General features: G+C 45.9%; 2 protein-coding genes across 5 annotated transcripts in view; one reads left to right on the forward strand and one right to left on the reverse strand.

The window, feature by feature from the left end:
• The window catches only part of CYFIP2 (cytoplasmic FMR1 interacting protein 2), a 50,557-nt gene extending 28,634 nt beyond the window's left edge, over positions 1–21,923 (forward strand). For 3 of the 4 annotated variants that reach the window (XM_068206025.1, XM_068206027.1, XM_068206026.1), the window contains exons 24-31: positions 6,818–6,961; positions 7,804–7,894; positions 8,571–8,701; positions 11,775–11,847; positions 12,361–12,455; positions 16,380–16,618; positions 17,071–17,218; positions 17,780–21,923. In XM_068206025.1, the coding sequence (XP_068062126.1) occupies positions 6,818–6,961; positions 7,804–7,894; positions 8,571–8,701; positions 11,775–11,847; positions 12,361–12,455; positions 16,380–16,618; positions 17,071–17,218; positions 17,780–17,947 (1,089 nt within the window). In that variant the 3' untranslated portion in view covers positions 17,948–21,923. The remainder of the gene's footprint in view (positions 1–6,817; positions 6,962–7,803; positions 7,895–8,570; positions 8,702–11,774; positions 11,848–12,360; positions 12,456–16,379; positions 16,619–17,070; positions 17,219–17,779) is intronic. The other variant, XM_068206028.1, reaches the window with a different exon arrangement.
• On the reverse strand, positions 148–2,603 carry FNDC9 (fibronectin type III domain containing 9). The gene is made up of 2 exons (XM_068206029.1): positions 2,447–2,603; positions 148–1,401 (listed from the first exon to the last, which is right to left on the reverse strand). The coding sequence occupies exon 2, from the start codon at positions 1,392–1,394 to the stop codon at positions 732–734; it is 663 nt and encodes a 220-aa protein (XP_068062130.1). The 5' UTR covers positions 1,395–1,401; positions 2,447–2,603; the 3' UTR covers positions 148–731.
• Positions 21,924–25,243: the final 3,320 nt, after the last annotated feature.

Consider the following 25,243-nt stretch of genomic DNA (forward strand, 5'->3'; position numbering starts at 1 on the left):
TGGGTGTGAATGAGCAGGGTCACATTGCTGTGTGCAACCTAACAGACATGCAAGAAGCAGATTCAGTGTGCTGTTGCTGTTGCTTTTCCATATTCTTCTTCATAAAATGCCCATGTTAAGGGCCCATGTCAGCACGGCTCTTGCTTGGTGTTGGCACTGACACTGAGTCAAATCCATCTAAATGCACAGGCAGGTGAGCAAGTGGTGCTCTGATGTATTGATGCTCCCCAAGGAAGGTACCACTTCAGGAATCCCATTTTCTGTTCAAAATGGGAATTACTAAAATACTTGTGTGTGCACTACTTAATACTGACAAAAAGCTGTTTTCTCAGGCTGCAATGACTGTTTATGCAGGCGTTACAAGGGCTTGGGCTGTGATGCTAGTGGAGGGGCACTCAAGTGTGAAACTACTTGAGTGGAGTTTATTTCTTATGCACATTGATGACTCTGAAGTGAACCTGTAGCACTGATGCACATGAGCTAATGACACTGCAGTCTGCCAAGCCTGGCTATTCCCAGAGAGCTGACTTGGTTTCTTTTTTAAAAAATTTCAGCAAATGAGAGTATTTTTGTCACTTGACAAAAAAATCTTTCTCCCTGTGACCAATGTCTACATCTGATGTTCTACCCTGGGACAGACAGCTGCCATGGACACACAGACAGTCCTCTTGGCAAGAGCTGGGAAAGAGCAGGACAAACCAAACCTCTAAACAAGATTTTTTCTTTTGCTTTCAGTGAAGGCCATGCTGTGGCAAGATGGCCCTTTTATCATCGCTGTTTTTATAGGAAAAAAAGCAGTGAGGGGAGTTATAGGGGCTCTCCTTCACGAAACTGGAGCTCCTCATTAGCACAGTGGTCATGGGCACTTCCAGGAGCTCCTCTCTCAGTCCATCACTCAGTGTCTCCTCTGGTGAGCCACTTCCTTCCCCCACTTCTTCGGGGCTGCTGTCGGGGTGCTTCAGCCCGGCAGCCCAGTGGCACCGTGCAGACCAGAACTGCAGGCAGCCGTAGGCCAGGAGGGCGAGGAAACAGAGGAGCAGGAGGCTGCTCACCATCCACATGGACGTGGTGGGCTCGTGCTTGGAGCCGCCGAAAACCAGGGGGATTTTGTCCAGCGTGTGGAAGGTGGTGCAGTGGTTGCTGGAGGGGTAGGAGTTCTTGCAGGTGATGCAGAGGACGTAGATGGTGGAGGGTGTGAGGCGGTGCAGCACCAGGGAGCTGAGGGGGTGCGGCACGCGCTCCTCGCGGTGGAAGTTCTGCCGCAGGTAGCCGGCAAAGACGCTGTTCCAGTTGGGGCGGTACATGACGTGGTAGTAGTTCTCTGGGCAGGGGCTGCTCATGGCCCAGGACACGGTGGCACTGGTGTAGGTGATGTTGTGCACCTCGATGTTCATCGTGCCCCTGAAACCAGATGCAGGGAGAGGCTCAGGTTGCCGATTCGTGTCAAGGCTTAAAGGACCTTTGATGAAATCTTTGCACTGACTTTTACGCTCCCTTAGATTGGACTTGAGACTATCCTGGCTCACTTAGGTTACATGCTAAAATTACAAAAGACAAATCCTGCTGTTGCCCAGACTACTGTATCACTGCTTCGTAACAAAAACATCCAGTTGGAGCACAGGGTATACTTTTTGCTCCAGTTATATTTTTTAAAAAATCTCAGTGACAGCTTGTCTGTATCAGAAGCTTTCTTAGCTTTTTGTTTCCCACAAAATAAAAAGGATACTGCAAGTATGATTAGCATAAAGTGCTGATTAAACTAGCTCCAGCTTGCCATGTGAAGCTGCCAATCATCAGATATTTTGATTTTACACCTAAATGTCATTTAGAAAGCTCCATAATGGTTAATTCACTGTTTTAAATTGCCACTGCATTTTCTGTACCTTCCTTGCTTAATAAAGTATAAACTCTTTCTGTTCCTGCAGCATCTCACAGTGCAATATCAGGGTCTTAATTGTGAAATCTGTAGGTTGGTGAAATATAAAAGCAGTGCCTTTAGGGAAACACAAATATATGAATAATAAGAACAAAGACAGAAAAAAGACACTGCCACCTAACAAATTTAAACGTTTAAACTGATTTGAGCCAGAGCTAGTGAGTAGTAGATGATGATCCCTGATGGTGCAATGTCCTGTAGTTTTTTTAATACTCTCTGAGCTGTGTGGCTGTTTAGCAACAGCCACAAATTACTTGAGCACATCACTCCTTTAGATCCCCAAAGTGTTCTCTAAGCCTTACTGCAGGGTTCTCTCTCTTGGCCAGAGAGTGCTCAGAGCAGCACCTCCGTTCAGTTGAGCTGGTTTACTCTTTCCTTTTTCCTCTCTCTCCAACAATAACTAACTTTCCTTTCATACACTCAAGAATAAGCTCATCCTAATGACTGCTAATCTGTCCTTCCATGAGGCTGCACGTGCCCATGCTGAGCCCTCCCAGAGCCAGCACTTACCTCCAGCCAGGTCCTTGGTGGTGACAGAGGTGACAGGTCTGGTGACAGAGTGGCCTCAGGCAGAGCCTGCCAGCACTCACCTCCCTCCTGCCTCTGCTAAATCCCTTCCCTGAACTCCCTCCTTTATACCCAGCTCGGCTCCGTCATCTCTCACCATGGCAACCAATAGGAAAGGATGGGCAGGCATCTTCGAGTGATTTGGGAATGTTATCCCTAAAAGCTTCTGCCTGGGAGAAGTGTGTGTCTCCAAGGCAGGAAAAAACAAGCCAGGTAGGTTTTTTTGCTGGTTTATTTGGGTTTTATTTTTCTCCTGTATCCACAGTCCCCCAGCAAGACCATCACGGAGCCCCAGCAGGCTCTGGGGTTACAGACATGTTGGCACATGGTGTGAACTCGGGGATCCTGACCTGTGGTACCTGTTGACTCAGAGACTCTCTCTTTAATTCTGAGACTGCTTGCACACTTAAACTGCTGATTTAAGTGAGAGCCATAAGCAGTACATTTTGATCTCTGATGGTGCAGCAATTTCCAGTAGCCTTTTAATATTTTCTAAACTGTGTGATGGGAGTAGAAATTGGGTTTTGAAAGACTTTGCCCTCCTGCTGAACTGCATGGGATTAAGATCTGCTCTTTGAATGCCTCTGACGTACAGACAGCTTGGGGATGTCCCCTGTCAGTCTGGTGAGAAGGCAGGAGGGAGAGGCAAAGCCAGTGCCTGTGGTGTTCAGGGGAGCAGGTCGAGCCTGTGGCCAGGAGGGGACAGATGGACCTGGTAGGGAGAGGCTCTGAACAAGTGACTTGCTCCTCTCCAAAGCCAAAATGTGCTTGAGAGGAACTTTCCCAGAAATGTTGATGCCGAGTCTGGAGTTACTCATTCCACTTTCTAAGACACTCTCAGCTGTTGCACTGAAACTAGGCTGGCTGGGAGCCCTGATTTGTCTTGGGCTGTGTGCAAGTTCTTTTTTTTGACTCTGAGTATATTGCTCTTTCATTAGCTCTTCATTTTTCCAAGGGAATTCTGTAACAGTCAGTACTATTTATTATCCCTCTCTGTTCAATTTTACCAGATAAAACTCTCCCTGCCTTTCCTCAGGTGAGCTCAGACAGGTCTCAGTGATGGCCAACGACAAGGTCAAAGACATGGAAATAGAACTGGGGTTTGATTTGCTCCATTTGTTGCTAAAGCTTCTCCAGAGCATTGCTGGTAACCTCCTGAGCTCCTAAAGTAACCCTGGGGCCTTGCCCACATGTTCACAATTACAGATGGCTGTCCCTGAGACCTGGGTGCAGGGTGGACTCTGTGGGACACTGGGAGCTCTGCCCCATGCTGCAAATCCCAGCTTCCCATCCCCAAAACCTGCCCATTTGGCCCCAAACCAAGGATGGGGCAAACCTCACCAGTGTCTCCAGCAGCTGCTGCTCACAGGAAGTGTCAGGGTCAGGCTTTTGCTTTGGTCCTTTGAGGGGTCAGAAGCGGCCACTGACACGGGGGCGTGAGCTGTGCTGTGCTGTGCTCTGCAGCCAGCTTGTGCCTTCAGCTGCTTTGTCTTAAAATACCCACTGGTGTCATTTTTTACATCCTACAGTCTCTACCCCAAGCTGTGTATCTCACCCTTAAATGGAGTTATATTTTTAATTGCTGGCAGAGCATTATTATTAGACACAAGCCTGCTGTTAGTGCACTGTGTGGCTCTGCAGAGAGCTCCATGAGCCCACCTCATCCTGCAGACAGGCAGGCGTGAATCATCCTGCTCATCTGCAGCCAGTGCACATCCTAAAATGTGTCTTCTCCCAGTCAGGCTAATTGCTGAGACCCCCACTCTAGGGAGAAGCTGTCTGGGAGCTGCTCTCCAGCCCCTTTATCCCACTGAGGAGTGATAAAGGGATAAAGGGGCTGGAGAGGGAGTGCTGCCAGGTGGGGGCTGTGCAGCAGCACCAGCTGCTGGCTGCCTGTACAGCCAAATATCAGCCCTGTTGTGGGAAAAACCTGACCAGGTGCACCACAGCTGGTACCAGCTGTGGTGGGTGGTAGCCCATCTCAGGGGAGCAAGGCACATGCGCAGACAGAAGTCGCATGGCCATGGAATAGCAAAGAGGCCTCCAGAAATGAATGTGGATTCATGAGCCCACTGAAATAAGGATTTTTTTTATTCCCCCAAGCTAGGATGAGCTAGTGTGCTAAGTCTGGGGAAATAAAAGGGTAAAGGAGCCTACAGGGAGGTGTGGAAGGTAGGGGCAAGGGGACATCTCTGGGCCACTTGGATCACCCCTGCAGCACTTGCGTTCTGGGGACACCTGGGGCTGGGACAGTGCCTTGCAAAAGTCAAAGCAACAAAAGCTGTGGGAGTATGGCTGGCCTGGGGTCCTGGAGCACTGACTTCCCTCTGGGATGGTCATGCTGGCCGTTGGGCAGATGTTCCAGGTTGGGCATTACTTAGTGTTTAAACAGAAACACTTAAAAAAAAAATTGCAGTTTTTCCAATGTATCAAGGTGCATAACCAGTGGCTTTGGGTCTGTCTCGACCAGATTTTTAAAGATTTGGTTATCTGAGGATGCAGACAGAAGCCTAATTGAGGTGCTCAGTTCTCTTAAGAGCTGGTATCCAAGGAGCTTTGAAAGTAGACTTCTGTCTGCCTAAATAATTCTTAACTCTGACACATATATACTTAGGGCCAGTTTGTTTTTTTTTTTTTTTAAGTTTTAATGGGAGAGAAAGGTCTTGCTTTTTGTGAATGAGCCTCCAAGGCAGTCTTTCTGCACTTAATATTGTGTTTCAGGGCTATTTGCACCTACCAGGAACAAGAGGTGAAATTACATTTCACAGAAAATAGGAGACTTTCTAGCTGTGCCTTATTTCTGCTGGTTCAAAGAGCACTTAGGAATTACAGCAGGTAAGAACCTGCTGGACCAGATCTGTAGGGCTGTGACAAAATGAGGGAGAATTAATTGATTAAAGTAACTGACAAGTCTGTGAAAGTGTGGTCAGTACACTGGTGAAATTCTATAGCTGAGAGCTAAAGAAAATACTTTTCCAATTTTTAGCCAATGACTTTGTACGCCATTAGCTCAGATGAAGTGTTAAAAGTAAACCTTGTGGAGGGAGTCAGAAGTGGAGGGTGACGGGAGCCTCCAGCTGGGGGTATTGCAGCAGTGGTGGAGCAAAGACAACATTTTGCCCTGTTCTGCTACTCCAGCCCTTGCTCCCTTTCACCCAAACCTCCTCAGTGCCTTCATCCCATCACTCCCTTGGCTCCCATTACTGTCAGGAAAGGGGATCCTATATTGCAGAATATGTCTGCAATATCCACAGGGAGGCATTTGGGATTCAGTCTGATTAGTTTCCTTACCTTTGTTTCACCTTTAGGTAAGCATGAGCCCGGGGTTAATCTGTGTTTTGCTGGAAGGGGCACTACGTGCCAGGATCTTTTCCAGGACGGCTTTTTTGCTGTTCCCTGAGGCTGAAGTGGAGATGTTATGGGGGGAGAGTGCAGCCCCTCTGCTGGGCTGAGTCATGATGCCAACACTTCCATTGCAGAGCCCTCTCTGAGCATGTGGTGTCTCAGCTAAATCTGACTCTCAGTACTTCTCTGCAGAACACACAAGAGAATTAATTCCCCCTACTTCTCTTTGCCTCACACCAAATGGATCCTGTAAATGTTCCAGTGATGAAATGTTGCAGCAATTTCCATGTTTCCAAGATGACACTGATAGAGTACATTCCTGGAAATCACTTTCTGTTCTCTGCTAAGAATTTTTGGGGGCAATGTCCTAGGTACCATTCTCCCTAAACCAGTGTCAGATGCTTACCCTTGTCACAGACCCATGGGATGTCTGTTAAGTATAGGCTGATGTAAAGCTTTGCAGGATGCAAAAAGGATCTTTTCTGTGTCTTCTCCATCTGCCCTTAAACTCAGTTGCTTCAGTTCCTGCTTTTCTTAATAAGCCTCATTTAAAGCAAGTGCGCATAGAGGAAAAAAATATCTTTCTGCTTAAATGTGTGTAAAACTTTTCATTTTAGTAGAGAACAATTTGATTTTGAAGAGGAAAAGGGCCACTGAACTGAAATATTTGATTGGGAGTGTATGGGAAAGTAAATTACCTTGGAAATGAAAGTGGTGTTGCTACATAGGAGGATAATAAAACCTTGTGTCATGACAGTGTTGAGGTTAGAGTGTATCTGAGCACAGAGTAAGAAAAACAATCTTTTCTCCTACAAGAAGCAGAAGTGGGAATGGCCATTGGTGTTATTATTTCTCCTCCGCCTCCTTAAAATTTGTAGTGATGAAACATAATTACTGTGATAAGAGAATTACAGGTCTGGTCAGGAATTACAGGTCCTGTCTAACTGTCACTGTGCTTCCAATTTCCAGCCTCTCAACATCGCCTACAGCCACATCTACAGCTCCTACCGCAACTTCGTGGGGCCACCTCATTTCAAGACCATCTGTCGGCTCCTGGGCTACCAGGGCATCGCTGTGGTCATGGAGGAGCTGCTGAAGATCGTCAAGAGCCTGGTAATTCTGAGCCTGGCCCTGGTGATGGAGACACCCCAAAGCCTGGATGGGTGCAGGCAGGCAGGCAGTGTGGGCGTTGGGATCGGGGTGTTGGCATCGGGGCGCCGTCCTGTCTCCTGATCCACGCCGGAACACTTGGAGCCGTGGGCTCATTTTCACTGATGAGCAACCCCAGTGATTCCTGTGGGATGGTGGAGTGTTTCAGCAGGATCAGACAGCATTCAGCACAAAGATTTTATGGTTGGCTAAGTGGAATTCAGTGCATTATCTCATAATGTATCCACAGGGTGCAGGTGTGTAACTCCAAATGACAGCAAGGGCTTTAAACTAGGCAGTGTGCTCTGCTCTAATCCATGTATGTCCAAAACATCTGATCTGCAGAAACTTGCTGTACACAAATGTAAATTCTTTATTAAACTCTTGAGTATCCAGTGATCATTCCTCAGGTGGAAGGAGCATTTCCTGTGCTAGGGAGTGAATCTTTTGGCAGCTCTGGTGAAATGCTTTTTGGGTTAGAAGCACAAGTCCAGCTGCATCTAAGACTGAGCCTTGTTTTGGATTTCAGCTGCAAACAATGCAAACACAGCAAGCTGTATTTTGAAGTTGGAAATCCATGCAGCTGGGATTTATTCTTTGGGAGGAAGCTGTAAATGCACTCTGACTCCATACACTTGGGCTGAATATCATCTTTGAGTGAAATCCAAATTAAGCAACTTCTTCTCAGACTCCAGCTGAAGTTTCATCCTGTGCTGTCAAATGTGGACCCATCCACAACAAGCCTCTTTCAAAACCAGTGCCAGGAGACCTGGCATTCCAGTTTAACCTCCCTTTGTCTCCAACAGCTCCAAGGCACCATCCTGCAGTACGTGAAGACTCTGATTGAAGTAATGCCCAAGATCTGCCGCTTGCCAAGACATGAATATGGTTCTCCAGGTGGGTGCTGCTGGTAGGATCCTTGAGCAGGAGCTCAGCCACATGTTGCTCCAGCATTTACTCAGGCCCACACTCATGGTTAATCCAGGGTGGGCACCTGTCCTGCCAGTGCCACTTGCAGCCAGGTTTGCTGGGACACTTTCAAGCTGCTCTGCTGTTGACACTGGAACATGTATAGGAAACCTTCCAGGAAATCTCCTGCTGGAAATTTCCTTTTGAACACATAGATGGCTGATAAGGGAATGTCTTCTGGTAGCCTCTCTTATGTTTTCAGGATTCTGTAAGCTTTTGTGAGTTCACTGGTATTTTTTAAATGCTCTGTTTAAATGGTGAAGAGATTTTTTTGCAGCATGCCTGCAGTCAGAAACTGTGGCTGCTGTACATGAGCCAGCACCAAGCCATCCATCACAGTCTGGAACCTCTTTCCTTCTCTGATGAAGGAATTCAGCAAGTTTATATGACTTACTCCTTATTTCCCAAGGCTTACTGAAAGCAGGATAAGACACTACATGTTAGTTCTTCCCAATGCCAGTCTCTGTGTATCCATTTAGCAGCTGCAATTTGAGATTAAGGAAATACCAGACACTATTTCCTTAATCACAGTGATCATCTCTTCATTCAAATTACCAGGAACTGATTCTAATCTCTTTCTGACTGTCCTTCCTTCTCTGTTAAGGAATCCTGGAGTTCTTCCACCATCAGCTGAAGGACATCATTGAGTATGCAGAGCTGAAGACTGATGTGTTCCAGAGCCTCAGAGAAGTGGGCAATGCCATTCTCTTCTGCCTCCTTATCGAGCAGGCTTTGGTAAGGCAAAACCCCCACACCAACATCGTACCCAAAATTTCCAGCTCAAGAGTAGAAGTGCAAGTGGGTTCTCCAGCAGAAGAGTTTGGGAAGTGTTACTTTCCAGCTTCTCATCTTCTCAGGGTCTCTCTGGGGCTGTATTTATGGAGTCTTTGGGCATGTCCATGGGGATGGTGTGCGTTGGTGCTTGGTCAGGCCTCTGGGATGGCTGAATCTGAATGCTGGAAGATCCAGATTTCATTCTTGGACCCAAAGCTGCCCCTTGTTTGTCCTACTTAGAAATAAAACCAACTGGAGTTAATTTCTAGATTGTAAGCTCTCTGGGGCAGGGATCAATACTTTTTTATATACATATTTGTACAGTGAGAAGTAGATTTGATCCCTCTGCTCTTTTAGGGTGCCAGTACAATGGAAACAACCTGGTTGATTGTAATGGTTAAATGGATAAAGCAATCCAACAGGAGGGAAATCTGCTGATGATATATGTCCTAGGACATCTTCACTGAAAATTTGGCTGGAGTAACAATTTGGTATTGCCCCCTGCACAGGAGTTTTACACGTGCACAAGTCTCAGCTCATGTGATGCCCTTACTAGTGTGGGGCAAAGGCTGTGGCTGAGTGTCACTCATCTTTTTAGCTCCTAGTTTTTCACATAACAAATTTACCAAGCAGTTAATTTATCTCATAATTCAGCCCAGAGCCAACTGAGGAGTGCTCAACAACACAACTGTACATTAAATGTGCATACTGTGTCTTACTGGTTTGGGCAGGGTTGTTTCAGTTTTTCCAGAAATATTTCAAAATTACTTCCCTAGCATAAGACAGAATTTCCAAGCAAAACCAGGAGTTTTGTTCAGAGCAAAGCCATAAGAAAGTTCAAAGATTCTAAGTTTTACCTGGCCATAGAGCAAAGAGAAAAGTAAAAGTCTCTGCATGTCCTCAAAATGGAGATTTCTGCCCTTGCCTTTGCATTTTAATTCCAGATCTAGAGACTTTTAATTCCTGGTATAGTGTATCAAACATATTCAGTGAGCACTGGTTGCATATGATGAAGAAGACAAGAGATGTGTCATCCAGCAGCTTGGCTGTTATAGAATTTTATAGAATGACCAGAGTTGCCAACTTTATTCTGGCAGTTTCTGTTCTTTTTGTGGCTTTGTCAGTGCTTTCTGCTGTTCTCAGTGTTGGGTTTTCTGCTGGATGTACTGCATTTGCCTTTCCTATCACATCTTTAATGGGACACTCATGGGACATGGTGGTTTCTTTAGAAATCCTTCATTTCAATGCAGAAATGTTCCTTCAGTCCCAGGAACTGTACATCAGCAGCGTACTGGCATTTTAGAATAGCAGAAGATAAAGATGATGGGAATTTGGGGATCCTTTAAGAAAGGCTGCCCATCAAAGTCCACATCTGCCTACTTTCTATGCCAGACAGAGTCTCTCCCTCTTGGATCCTCTGTTCTTCCTGGCAGTAATAGGCTCAAAATACAAAGCCATTTTGCATGCAGTGGGCACTGGTTCCCACTTGCTGGAGGATGTCAGATGCACAGAGCCATCACAGAACAAGATTTTCCCTCTAATGGAGCTGTTGTGCAGCAGGAGGAATTGCTTTTATACTGCAATTACCTTCAGAGCTGTCTGAGTGATCTAAGGCTGGTGGTATTTGCTGGCAAAAATGGCTCTGATGCAGATGTCCAGTCTGCTGCATTTTACCCCCTTTTTATTGTTTAAGTTTGAGGAATGAGGGATTGCTTGGGATGAAATTTCTAAGCAGAGTTTGTGCTCTCGGTTAATGGGCCTTGGGGAAGAGGTGTGTTAATAACATGACTAATTTTGGGACAGATATGAGGTGAATGCAGGCTGCAAATGGCTGAAAATGTTCATTAGAGGAAAACAGCAGTGGAAGAACATTCACCTAGGAATGAAGTGTTTTGCAAACAAAATGACCAAGGTGGCAGGCCCACTCTGTTAGCATCAGCACCTCTGTGCCCGTGGAGGGGCCCCAGACTGTTCCTGTCCCTCCAGCACTGTGTCACAAACTGCACTCCCACAAACTTGCTCTCATCCCAGCATCCATGCGCCGGTGCAGCCTCCTGCAGCTCCATGCTCCACTGTCCTGCTGGCTGGAAGGGTGGTGTCCACCCCTGCATCCCAAACAGGCCCAGCCGAGTCATTCCATCCGGGCCCCGGGTTCCTCCTGCTGCGCTGTCATGATCTGCTTCCGAGTGTGTCTACATCTCTCCAGTGAGCTCAGAACTGAAAGCATGTCCTAGGAGTAGGCTTCTGCAGGAGCAGGCTGATGCCTTGTCGTGACACGATGCCTCTGTGTTGAACAGCTTTGGTTTCCTCGCTGCTGTTTCCCATTGCAGACTCGTGTACAATGTACTGTCGGCCATCGCTCCTCAGTCACCACCTGCCTATTTCTAGGTTTCTCCTCCTTGTGCATCTGTGTTTGGGATTATTTTTTTCTCAAGTGCATTGGCATGCATCCCCTAAGGTGGCATCTCATGGTGTTATTCCTCTCTGGACTTCTGTTTTCTTCTTCCTGGTGCCTGCACCACTGGGATTCTGATAGCCCTGGCTGAGTACACCATACCAACAACCAAATAATTTCAGACCAGTTATGACGTGCCTATTTGCAGAAGAGCCACATGTCAGTATATATTTCACTTCCTAAAATAACTAAGCCGAAGGGTAATTTCCACCTGGGCACTCTCTTAAAGAACAGGCTGCAGGAATTCATTCAGGGTAAGATGAAATAGAAACCTCCATATTCTTTATCCCCCCTCTTACTTTCAGGACTAGTAAGTAGGACAGAAAATCAGTATAAAGTTCTGGCCTTATACAGGCAGGAAGTATATTTGAGTTAGGGAAACTTCCTGATTGAAGCTGAAGTGTTACTTCCAGTTTTAGATCATTTCAGTTCAAACCACTGGAGTTACTACTGAGCTGGGTTGGATCTGAATAGGTGCTGTAGGTGTGAACTGCTGTAGTGTTGCCCAGGCCCCTGAGCCATTCAGTCACCCCACAGGTATTTTTTAACTTACTTTATCTTTCTTTCTTCCTGCCTCAGTCCCAGGAAGAAGTTTGTGATTTGCTGCATGCTGCTCCCTTCCAAAATATTTTGCCCAGGGTCTACATCAAAGGTAAGAAGCTGAGAGGGAAGCAGTGGGCAGACTCAGAGGTCTCTGCCCAGAGGCTGTTTTCTCTCCCATCTCTGCTGAGGATTAGCTCTGACCCTGCTTCCCCCTCCAAACAGATCAGTGGATACAGCCAAACATCAGGCGCAAACAAAAGCCAGGGGTGCATTTCCTGTAGCACAGTTACAACCTGAAACCTCAGTCAGTTCGGGGGTTCCCTTAAGGTTTGGAAGGCATTTCACAGCCTCTTTGGAGAATGGCAGCATGAAATGTCCATCTCAGCAGGAGTGCTCGGTAACAGGGACGTGCTTTGGACATGTGTGATAAAGCTGCTGCTGAGACTGCACTCGCCCATCCCTCCCTCCTCTGCATCACCGGCCCCTCATTGCTGTCGGTTTGGCTCCCTGGTCCCACAGTCTCCTCGGATGGTTGCTGGGGGGCAGCTCTGAGCAAACTCTGCGGAAAGTCGCGGGTCTCCACTTCCTCCTCTCATTTCACTGTTTGCTGCTCGCTTGACAGAAGGAGAACGCTTGGAGGTGCGCATGAAGCGTCTCGAAGCCAAGTATGCCCCACTTCACCTGGTTCCCCTAATAGAGAGGCTGGGCACTCCGCAGGTAAGGATTGCATTGGAAGGGATGGCTGTTGGAAACTCGTAGCAGTCCCCACATGGCCTGCATGGCCTTGGGAAAAGTGATCCTTTTTTTTTTTTTTTTTAATTGATTGGTTGATTTTTCCCCCAAAACATCAATTGGACGAGCAAATCCGAATCCTTGCCCGAGCAAACGCTCTGAAGGGAAATTTGTGAGTGGGTCCAGGGACCACACACAGTTTGTCTGTTGCTGCCTCCAGTCAGGAGAGCTGGCAGGGAGCTGTAAGGCAAGTGTGCTAGAAGCTAGTTCTGAATCAGAACAACTCCAAAAACCTCTTCATCTCCACTTCAAAGATGGAGAATTGCTGGAGTGGTTTGAGGAGAATCTTTGCAGGGCCATCCTAAAAATCAATTGCCATCACTTTTGGGGATCCCATTTTAGGACTGCAGTGGGGTCCATTTAAGCTCATCCCTGTCAAGGAATACATCTGAGAATGGTTTCCCTCCAGCACATGCTTAGAGCTTCAGCACATGCTTAAAATTATGGCTCCATTTAAGTGTCTTCTTGACGTGGGTCTCAGCTTGGGAAAGATCTCTTGTGCAGAAACTCAGTACTGTTTCAAATATCTCCCTAGACTGATCAGTGTAATGGGCAAAATTTGAGGTCCATTGATAGTAATAATCAAACTTCAAGTGCCCATTTACTTGGGGTTGATGGGATAAAAATCTTTCAAGTATCAAATGAATCAACACCCTTTTCCTGTAATGTACTGATGAGGGAATGGAACGAACACTCAGCTGGTGTAGGAGGTGACAGATCTATGGCAGGCAGAAAGTGGTTGATATTTGTTCCTGTATTTTTTTTCTCATGGATCAAGGACATTTTGAACTTTGCATCATTGGAAATCATCTGAAACAGAAATTGGCTGGATAACTGAGGACTTTATCTTACTCTGTAGACACTTCCTTTTAAAGGAGACACTCGAGAAAAAGAATTCACCTCTGTGTTTTCGTGTCTTTGTGTTGGTCTTTCTATCTCTCCTTCTTTCCATGCAAAATCATCATTGAATTCTGCTATTAGAGTCCACTCGTTGCTTATCTCTGCTGTAGTTATAATGGTGATGAAAACAAAAGATATTTCATGTCCCACTAAAAAGTTATTTTTCTGTAAACTGTTCCCATATTCATCACACAGGTACAGTTGGGTACCAGATTTTTATTTTTTTTTTGAGCTCAAATGTAAATGAACACAAGAGTTGCTTTCTATAGATGCCTCCATAGCTTCTAAGCTTGCTCCTTTTATGCAGTTTTGGACATGCATTTTGGAAATGCAGTTTTGGACACAGGCCATACAGGATTTTTTTCCTACAGAATGCATAAATGCCTTGTAACAATTGTCCAGAATCTAAGCTGAAGTTGCCTGCCCGAAGCCTCTCCCAAAAGGTGGCCCCATGCATGTTATAGTGGGGATCTATGGGTTTTTGCAGGTTTTGGGTAGGGTTCTGTCAAGTTCACCAGTATACAGGCTGTAAAAGAGGTTCAAAAACTGGAAAATCAAAGCTGGATTTGTGCAATGGCAGGAAAACTGCCAATGATTGTTGTAAATAATTACTTTGCATTGGAAATCCAGAAGCAGCTGTTTGATGGACCATTTATAAAGAAGCAGGGGGGGTCAAAGTGGTTCACTAAAGGAATCCTCTCCCCTTTAATGCTGACCATAAAGGTATTTATTAAGTGGTTTTCAAAAGTGCTTGGTCAGTCTGGTTTCTTCCCTGAAAATAACCAGAGCATTTGCTTCTGAAGACAGAAGGAATAATTGAGGCAGCACAGTGGCATCCTGTAGCAATTTACCTTGAGAGCATCCTTCCTCTCCTGATCTTAGAAATCAGTGGGACCCCAGACTGTGAGGCAGCTCTGAACACGGGACCAACAGCTCTCCAGCTGCTTTGCCCATGTTAAGATATCTACCCTAGGATGGTAGTCCTGTATCAAAGGCTGGCCTTACTGTGATGAATCTTAGAACCAAATTCTGTCTGTGAGTGGCACTACCTACACTGAAAGCCAGATACATCCCTTTCTAAATTAAGATTTCTTCAGAAATCGTGTACTAGGATCACTAGAGAAGTTTGTTCTCAGAAATGTCCCTTTTATCACTACGTTTTAGCAAACAGTAATGCTAACACCTAATTTATATTTGAAATGGCTCTGGTTCTACTGTGCCCTCATTTTGCCATGATAGACCAGTGTGTGCAGATCTGTGCCCATAAGAGCTTGGAGCAGGTGAGGAGAGGGACAGTGTACAGCCTTTAGCTAAAAAGCTGGATGAAATAAACCTTTACTTGCCAAGCAAACACATGCAGGTGTGTGCCATGGAACCAGTGATGCCGTTCCTGCTTTTAACAGATCAAGGGATCCCAGACCAAATATGGCCTTTGCACATGATTACAGCTTTCCCTTGGTATTTGCTATTAGTTGAACACTAATTAAGCTGAGGTCGCCAGAACATCCTTGAAACTGTGGCACAAGCAGGAATTGCAAAGCTTCTAATTTCAAGAGCAACCAAACTAAAAATGCTTGAGGTTACTGCCAGCATAAATTGATAATCAGGAATGGGGATGTGCAAGCACATTCATGCATTTTTCAGAGTGGAATGAAGATGACCCAAGTAAACCAAGCATAATTCATGTTCTTAATGTCTGGCCAGGACATGTGCCTGCTCTTTGTCCCAGCTGCTGCGAGTCCCCGTGGTGACTGATTGGAATAACATTTTTATAGGCATTGCAGGGACAGCTGGGAATGGAGCAAATGCTTAAATACTGCTTAAAGCTCCAGGAAGTCCTCTGGAATAGGCAGGGTCTCAGTCAATGTCACACTTGTTCTTGTGTGCCTGTTCCAGAGTGGTGGGAGGGGTGAAAGGCTCTGCCTGTGCAGCCACTCCTCTGCTAAGGTGAGCACAACAGAGCCAGAGCCTCCCACAGCCACAGGCACAGCTCTGACAGCACCCAGCTCCCATTTCATGAATTATTTTTGGCAGCACTGCAAAGAGGAGTCAGTCTTGCCACTGGAACAGCAGGAAATGGGGCAGCTGAGAGGATACCAGGGCAGAGAGAGACCCTCATGCTTGCACGACTCAATGAGCCTGGGGGAAGGCACTGCTTGCTTGTTTTAAATCCCTTTTTTTTTTTTTTTTGTCTTCTTGGGGAGCAGTGGGGCTGAAATGAAGTTAATTCTTTTTTAATTTGCCTCTAGTGCAAAAGCCAAAATAACTTCATCCAGTGGAGCTATTCCAAATTTGTATATCTAAATCTGAGTGGGGATGTCACAGAAATTATCCACACGTGTAAAGCATCCACATCTGGAAAAAAATGATTTGGCTTCCTTATAAACCACAAGTTTTTCAGTATCAAGTTTGCAGTGGCTTCTCATCTTCCTCAGAGCTTTTTAACCCTAACTACAAAAGAAATCAAGAAAGCCATAGGCTATCTGCATTTTGAAGAGATGATGGCAATGTCCTGGGAAGCAAAATGTCCCTTTTCTCTCCTGTTTTATCTTCATAATCTGCAGAAATCATGAGATGAAACCCATTAAATGAGTCATGAAATTAAAATCTTGAAACGAAACGCTGAGTAGCACTAAGAGGGCAGAGCAGCATGCTAGTAGAATTAAGGATCAGTATTTCTGGTCAGAGCTTTGCCTTCAGCTCTGCTGTTCTGACGTACATAGTTACTGCAAAAGATCCTGAGGTGGGTGAAATAGAGCAGAGCACCACATTAAGCCTCCTGTTTGAGGGACGAGCATTGTCTGGTGGGAAGTGCCATGGGAGCAGCCATCAGAGGTAAGGTTGGACCTCCCACGAGGCGACAGAGCCGGGGAGAGACCAGGCAGCGTTAAATCCGGTGGGTGTGGGTCACATCCTCACTGGTGTCCCTCTGGCTGTCCCTGTCCTCAGCAAATAGCCATCGCCCGGGAGGGGGACCTGCTGACCAAGGAGCGGCTGTGCTGCGGGCTCTCCATGTTCGAGGTGATCCTGACGCGCATCCGGAGCTACCTGCAGGACCCCATCTGGCGCGGGCCGCCCCCCACCAACGGGGTCATGCACGTGGACGAGTGCGTGGAGTTCCACCGGCTCTGGAGCGCCATGCAGTTCGTGTACTGCATCCCCGTGGGCACCAACGAGTTCACGGCAGAGTGAGTGTCCCCAGCCAGCTCCTGCCACGGCTGCTCACGGGCCGACGGGGCCGGCCAGCCCCCGGGGTGCCCTCAGCTGCAGTGAGAGCCTCTGTGGAGATAGAGGGGGAACGTGGGTCCTTGGTGAAAGGGCTTGGTTGTGCTCAGCTTTGTACTGGAACAGCTGGAGGAAAGAGCAAGGTAAAGGGACGTGCCCGAGGTGACAGGCAGGAGATGGGTAGATCAACAGCCCAATACTTGGTCCTCACCCATCTTACCCTGTGGTTCATCCTACGCAGCGTGGCCTGGGTGAATTCTGTATTATCTCCTTCTGGGTTCATTTTCTCTAGGAGCAGGACTGAACCCAATTTCCCTAGGAATTCACCAAAGAAAGTTCCTGGTTCCATGGTACTTCTCTTGCCTAACTCTATCCTGTTATCTCTCCCCACCCATCACCTGGTTCCTCCCCCCAGGCAGTGCTTTGGAGATGGTCTGAACTGGGCAGGTTGCTCTATCATTGTTCTCCTTGGACAGCAACGGCGCTTTGATCTCTTTGACTTCTGCTACCACCTGCTGAAGGTGCAGAGGCAGGATGGGAAAGATGAAATCATAAAAAACGTGGTAAGTTAAAGGGTGAGGTCCCAAAGGACCCAAACCAGCACACTTCTTTCTGTTTTCTATCCTGCTTTGTCCAAACTCATCAATTACAGCAAAGCCTGGTGTTAATCTTATTCCTATTGGCTGTCCTTGCTGTAAGGTTTCCATCTGCAGTCTCAGCAGAGAGGCCAAGGTTTTAATTGGCTTGAAAATCAAATCTTTTTTCTCCCAAAGCTTTTCCCTTCTTCCTGGGGTTGGGAAGCTGGACTTGAGGAGCTGGTATTTCCAGCAACCATCCTGTGATCTCACTGGCTTTATCAATAAGCAGCTGGGAGCCTAGACTTTGGAGTGGTTAACTGAGGACCACTCAGTGATCCTGTTAATGCTCTGTCTTGAGTCATCAAACCCAGTAATGAAGCGAGTCACCGGTCCCTGCGAGGTGCTAAGTGGAACAGGAACATGTGTTAGAGCTGCTTTGCCTTAGCAGAGCTTTCCAGCAGCAGGGCACAGGTGCTGCTACTTCCTAGCTGGTCAGATGACATAAGACCCTTCATGTTCTGTTTCTCTCCCTCACCATCCCTCCAGCCCTTGAAGAAGATGGCCGACAGGATCAGGAAGTATCAGATCCTGAACAACGAGATCTTTGCCATCCTGAACAAGTACATGAAGTCGGTGGAAACAGACAGTTCCACGGTGGAGCACGTGCGCTGCTTCCAGCCCCCCATCCACCAGTCGCTGGCCACCACCTGCTAGTGTGGACACGGACCCTGCACGGGTTGGGAAGGGAGCAGGGACTGAACCCAAACCAGCTGGGAGGGGTAAACTTGATGGTGTGAGGCCCGAGAAGGGAGTGAGGCTGGGTCTGCCTCTCCACACGAGGACACACCTTCCCCTCGCCCCGTTTGAGTGCATGTTCCTCTGTACCATCCCTGTGATCGGTTTTACTCGTAGCTTTCGGACTTGAGGGGGGTGGGGGTGGGTGGGCAAAATGTGCTTTTCTTCCATGAAGTGGTCCGGTTTTCCCTGTGATTCACCCAGTCCACACATCTCTCTGAAGCCATACTGCAGCCTCAGGTGGGACATCTCCGCGCTCCCACGGTGCCGGGAACCCGCTCCCACCGCAGAAGCAGCAGAACAAATCAACACCCCCGTGACATGTGCCACCAGCCAAGGAGCAGGAGGGGCTGAAGACAAGCCCCTGATCCACTCTTCGAGGGGAAGAAGGGATGAAGGCAGGACCTCACCCATGGCACTGCCCTGAGGATCGAGTGCTGGGTGCAGAGGAGCCCTGCCAGGCTGGTCGTGGATGGATGCCTGACCCAGGCAGGGGTGAGCTTTGTGCTCTCTGCTGTGTCCTTGGCCTTTCCAGCAGTTGTTTCCATGAGCTTTGGCATGTGGCCTTGAGGATAGCAATGATGCAGTCACCAGATAACTCCTCAGCACTTCAGAGAGCTGGGGAAAGTGAAAACGGCCTGGCTTTTTCCGTGCTATGGGACATCCACTTATTTTAAATGCAGAGGTTCTCCCCTGAAGACACATCTATGGACTAAACCAGATTTCCTGTGGACTACAGAAGAGGGTGCATTCATGTGAATGTGCTCTGAAATGTATTAGTTTGGGGGGAAATAATCACTGGTGCTGACAGGATGCAGGTGTAGTTACCTTGAACATACAGGATCTTTGTTCTTCAGCCAAGGGTGAGAGCCAGGGTGTGTCACCTGTGTGTGTTCTGGGATGCTATTTTTTCCCTTGGTTTAGACAAATTCCTAGTGGCACAGCAAACAAATACCTTTCTCCAGAGAATGGTGACTACCAGCAGGGCAAAGGAAACTTCCCATCACTCAGAAATTATGTGATTGTTTAGAAAAGATAAAATATTGGATAAGCTTTAAAAAATACCCAGGATTTTCCAAGTTCAGAGATGTTCAGAGAGAACACTGGAGTCTGTTGCCTTTTACCACTCAGCTTATCTAAGATCCCTGGATATTGAGAACAAATTCAAGTGGAACTTCAAGGAGGATTTCAAAACTCCTGGTCTAACCTGCTTCTAACCCTCAGCAGTGTCATTGGAGTGATACAAAAGCTTATGCTTGATGTGAAAGGAGATCATACCATGTGCTCCAAGAGAAAATGATGCCAGCCTCACCACTGGCAGTGTTTCCTCAGCTCTAGCCTGGCCACAGCAAAAATTGCTGTGTCCAGATGGAATAATATATATTTGTTCCATGCATTTCATCATGCCTTGTAAACTGCATGCTGTTACAGATGTTAAAAAGGCAGAGCCTGGGCATTTATTCTCTCAGAGGGAGCATATAATCAATTAGTAGAAATATCTGAGCTGGAGTTTTTTGTCTTCAGGAGCAGCCAGCAAATTACTGCTGGCAAGAGGAGATCTTGGTGTGTGGCATGAGTTTGTGCTCCCAGACTCTAATCACCTACTCCCTTGGTAATTAATAATCAATATCCCACATGTGACAAGTGCTGGACATTTTCACACCTTGAGTTTCCTTTTATTACTGAGACAGACCTTTTCAGCTGCAGGGAGGAAATTGTGCAGCACAGTAATCTGAAAGTAAAATGAAATCTCAGGAAGTCTGGCTGAAATCTTGGAGTGGCAGGGAAGGACCCAGCCCAGCAAGGCGAGTTCTTTCCACCGTGCCATGAGGAAGAGCAGCAGAAGAGCATCTGGGGCTTGCTCTCTACTTACTCTTCCACTAAGGATGTCAGTTCTGGCATTCCATCATGATCCAACACTTCCACACTACTGGAGTGAGGGTATCTAGAGATATATATTTTTAAAAGGAAGAGAAGAATCAAGCACTTTATTTTTTGTGGAAAACAAGATGCAAGGAAGATAGATCCAACCAAGATCCTATTTTTCCTGACCTAAATAGCAAGTGCTTGTTATTTTGGTATGAAAGTCTTGCTGAAAAGTTGGCACAAGTCCCTGTCTGGCTTTCAGAGCCACCTCTAGGCACAGCACAAATTAAGTGTCCTATTACATCTGACAAGCTGTAGAATGCTGGAATCTTCTTGGAAACCAGCATGAACAAGAAGTTGCTACAAAAGGATGAATCGTACCAAATGGCCCAGTCTCAACTACCTAGAAAAAATGGGATATAGTAAGGTGAATTTAAATCCCTCTTTTCATCAGTTTAGGTCTGGAGTGAGTCATGAGATATTTCACCTAATAATCTGTAAATCTGTTTGCATTCATTTCCTGTAGTTTTGTCATAATTCCCTACAACCCTGCAAAACAGTTGCACTGGAAAGTTGTTGTACAGGCTGTACTTGAAAGAACAGGTAGTTGAAATCTATTTGTTGCCCTCGGATTTGCTAGCAAAAATGTAAAATCCCTCCAGATTCCAAGGGATTAAATGTTTTGAGCAAAATGTCAAAGTGCATGAACAAAATGTAAAGTGTTTTGACCGTAGAGAGTATGCAGATCTTTTGCCTTGTTGCTCAAGTAGTAGGAGATATCACCTAGTAATAATCACAGTCTTAATTTCTGAGATTTGATGTTACTGTCCTTTGATTATCTCAAGGATTAAGATACTCCTTAGCTTCAGTTTTCTCACCCTCTTTGTCTGTATATGAGAAAGGTTCAGGCTTAGGTCTTTAAACAACTCCATTGAAAATGTTTTTTTTTTTCCTCCCGTGCTTTTTTAAATGTCATAATTGTTAATGGAAATAGGGAGCAAATTTATAAGAGTAGGGCTAAATAATAATGGATTGCCAGGGGATCAGGGATACTTGCAGATTTTCTGCCAAGTCTGGGAGTCTTCCTTGCAGTTGTGCTTCAGTCCTATATTTTTAAGTCTTTTATAATCTGCAGACTTCTAATGTTGTTTTCTTAGGGAAATGTTGACCCCTATCTGAATCCTCCCAAGTCCACTGACAATGGACTTGCTTTTTATTACCTATATTTTCCTGCTTATGCTAAAGTAGTCTGCAAACTGCCCAGCACTCACCAGCCACCACTTGGAATGTCTACTCCAGAGACAAGTTGTTGGCTCCGTACAGAAATTACAGGGAGAAGGGATGGCCTGTGTCATGAATGAAGTCAGACTGGGTTATTTTAATGTTCCCTCTGGCTTTGCCATTATAAAATGTGACTGTTGGCAGTGCACATGCTTTTCTGGGATGATGCTACGCTTGACTTGCAATGCTACAATAGAAAGGGGAAGAAACTAGATCAAATTCAGCACTTCAGTGGTTTTCCTTTTAAATTCTGACAGCACTTAGTAGCACTGAACAACATTAGTCCTTTCCTCCTGCATTACTCCAGTCCAGTAGGTTCATGTTTATTGGAGAACAAAAGAGAAAAGAATCAAAGGTGTAAAAAACCAAGAAAATATTCTCAAAAACTGTTGTCAAATGTACCATATTTGTATGAAGAGCTGCTTGAGTTATTTTGTACAATGAATTTTATTTATGGTGAGGTATATTTACGCTTGTGATCTGATACAGTGTTAAATTTTTGATCCATATTTGCTATGCAGCTGAAGATGATATTTTTGTTTTGTATTATTATTTTTGCTGTTGTTCTAAAATTCAGCCAACAGAAGCTTCCATCTCCATTAGAAGTGCTTCTGCAAGAGTAAAGCATCTGATACCTGGTGATATGTCCCTTAACACAGCAACCAACAATGTGTACAACAAATGTGGGATGACTTTTGTGATGAAGAGAAATAAAAATTGGGCTCATTCATGAAATGGGCAGAATTTACCTTGTGGTGTCATCATCATTGTGATAACTGTTATCTGGGGAGAGGTTTCAATTGTACCGTGCACAAAAGAACAGCTAATTTGATAAAAATGTCAAGCTTTTGTAAAAACCATAGGAAAAAATATGAGGCTTTGTGTCCAACACCAAAACAAACATATTTTCCTATCAAAAAGTTAATGATTTTTGAGAAGAACTTTCATGCACAACACATTTTTCATTTAAAAACTTGTTCTAGTATAAGACGGTCAGGGAAGGGAAAATCATATAATCATTTTTAACAGATTTTGACAGGCTCTACCCAAAGCTAAACTGAGGTGCTAATTTCCTCTCATTACTGCAGCCTTGTCAACTCCACGGGGGCCTTTTTTATTCCAGGAGATTCTCTTTGCTATTATTTTCCCAAATTTCCATTTGAAACCATTCTTAGTTTTGTGTGGAAAGCACCCAAGAAGCAGCAGTGGTTGTTGACTGAAGAGAAGTGGGAACCAAGGGGAAAAGATCTGGGAGCTGAGGAATTAGGGAGAAACAGCTGACATGGGTCTATGGGAGTTGGACTCCTGTGCTCATCAGCTCCAGCCCAAACACTAACTGGTGTTCCCTTCCACAGCTTCTTCCCAAGGTTTCCTCATGGGAACAGCTTCCTAGCTTGAGAGGAACAGAAATTCAGTGATTCTTCACATAGAATTGGAAGTGAACTTTACACCATGACCAGGCTGCTCTGTTGATCTTTCCAATGTGCTCTGAGGCTGTGTTGCAGCTCTCTGGGTGATACCCTGCTGTGCAGGACTGTTTGATTGTTCAAAGTTGCCCAATATTTACTAATTTCAACATGGTTCTGCCATAGGGAATGGCAGAGAGGAGAGCAGGACTTTCCTCCTGCATCAGCCACTGATACTGGGCAGGTTTTTTGGCTTTTATCCTTTCTCCGATCAAGATTTCTCTTTTTTATTTTTTTCTTCCTTCAATTTTTTAAACTGATTTTAGCTGCTGCGTCATGGACACCCCAGTTCTCACACCAGCCCTATGAAGTGCTGAGAGCTCACATGGTCTCACCTGAAGCCAGAATCAGTCCTTGCTTTGAGTGTCAGGGTCCAAGGCTCTGAATTTTGAACAACCAGCCCTAAGGGAGCAGTATCAAAGATACAGGACCCCATCTTTCTTCTTCCTAATGCTCCTAAATATGTTTACATCTCCAGATAAAAGTTACTTCACTAATGCAGAGAACAGCTCATTAATGATTGTTTTATTTTGTTTTATTCTTTCAATAGCTTAACAAAATTACCCTTTCTGTGACCCCCTCTGCAAGTCAGGAGTGCCTTTCACATGCAGCTTTGCTTGATTTAGAGTTCTGATGCAAACGCCTCCAGATAAGAAGTCTGCAAACAAACGATCTGCTGATTACGTGTCACTTCACCCACTGCTGTCCATCACCAGCCCACCACTCCTGCTCTGCCAACATGTGGCTTTGTGGGGCCACAGTGACCTGCATAAAGTATTTAACAACCCTGGGAGAAAAGAGCTGGGATGTATTTTATGGCCCAGTGACCCTGGATTGTTCAGCAGCTCAGCACAGACCCACAGGTGTGTGCACTGGCATGGGGAGGGCAGAACTGCGAGGGTTAGAACCCACCACGGCTGTGGCAGGCTTGGGAACTGTCTCTGTGGGTGCTGTCTAAACTCTGGTGGCACCAAATGACAGCCTCAGTCACTGCAGACATGGTTACCTTGAGACAGGCTGAATTAAAAGTTGTCTGCTCATCCAAGTTCAATCTTTCAAGCTTTGGGCATCCTTTCCTGTAGTGCTGCAATCATCCAACACCAGGAAATTCCCTTAACCCCTACCTTATCAAATCATTGCCAAAAAAAGGGTTCAGCCTCTCTTTGAAGCAGCAAACAGCTCCTTGGAGCTCTAAAAAGATACAAAGCCAGAGCAGAATATTGCAAAGCTGCTCAGAACCTCTCCACAGAAGCCATGCCTAGCAGACATCCAAGGGCAAAAGTTTCCATCACCTGTTAGCAGGATACTTCCACCATTATTTTTAACAGAGGACAGTTGGTACTCAGTAGTTTTCCATCACTTTTTCCAGAACAGAAGAGAGGAGCAGACAAGAGCAGAGGAAAGAACAGCCTTTTGATGTTGCTGGAGAGGTTATTTGCATGCAAAGCTGCCTCGTTCTGCCCCCTGGATTCCAGTCAAGGTTTTGGCCTGGAAACCAGTATTTCAGGAGGAACTGCATTGGTAAAAGATGAGCTCCTAAGGAAGACTCCCTGATTTCTGATGAGTTATTTTTAAGGCAGCATCTGATGTATCAACCCGTGAGGTCATAGCTTGGAGCTAAATTCCCTTAATTACAGCCTTCCCATTAAAATTAGGATATGAAGCAATAAAAGAGGCATTGGCTGCATCCCTGCTTTATTGTTATCAGTCTCAACTTGCCCTTGACTAAGCAAAGAAGGCTCCATGCCAGCCCTACCTGGCTCTTTACACCCATATTGCTGTACACAGCCTTGCTAAATCCATCAAACACAACTCCTGTGACTTCGTGATTTTATAGACTGCACCCCCCACAGTCCCTGTGCCCGAAAGAAGGAAATACGTGACACACTTGTATCCATAGTTGATTTCAAAATCTGACTGAAGCTTCTCCCTCAGTGGTGTCAGCCAGGCATGCTCCCTCCACAGTATCTGACAGCCAGCTCACACTGCAGTCCCCTCCTTTTGGGGACCTTTTGTTGCTCATCATGTCTCTCTTCCCAGGACTTAGAATTACTTCCCTTGGAGGTCTCGCCCTTGTCAAATCTGGCAGAAGTGTCCCACAGACTGAAATTTATCTTTGAGGATGTAAAGGAATACATAAACACATGTGTATGTGGTCACATCAGCCTTTTCCTTTAGAAATCAAGCTGACAGGGGAAGGTAAAGAAGTGGCCCAAAGTGCCTTTTTCTTTTGCCTGCACCATGCTGTGGCAGTAATGCATGAAGCTGCACCATGACCAAAAAGATTATTTTAACCCCAGATCCCTTCCATAAAAAATTGCTGCCTCCTTCACACCTCTGTGCACAGTGAGCATAGATGTCAACAACACTCATCTGAAAAAGCTTGGAAATTATTTTGGACACAGTTTAACCACCAATAACCACACCACAATTAGGCCTCCCTGGCTACGAGCAAGACCTCAGGGTGTTGAGAAAGGTCCAGCAAAGGGGAGACCCCCAAGCACCAGAGTGAACAGGCAGAGCAAGAGCAGCCTGCGAGGGGACAGGGGACACGAATTCCCCCAGCCAGCACAGGCAGCCAGCACTGCAAACACAGCAAATA

The sequence above is a fragment of the Anomalospiza imberbis genome, chromosome 15, assembly GCF_031753505.1.
Source record: "Anomalospiza imberbis isolate Cuckoo-Finch-1a 21T00152 chromosome 15, ASM3175350v1, whole genome shotgun sequence".
Classification (NCBI taxonomy): Eukaryota; Metazoa; Chordata; class Aves; order Passeriformes; family Viduidae; genus Anomalospiza; species Anomalospiza imberbis.

Bases quoted from the DNA above. Each gene is read 5' to 3' on its own strand.
- FNDC9 (XM_068206029.1), bottom strand. From the start codon at position 1,394: ATGAACATCGAGGTGCACAACATCACCTACACCAGTGCCACCGTGTCC.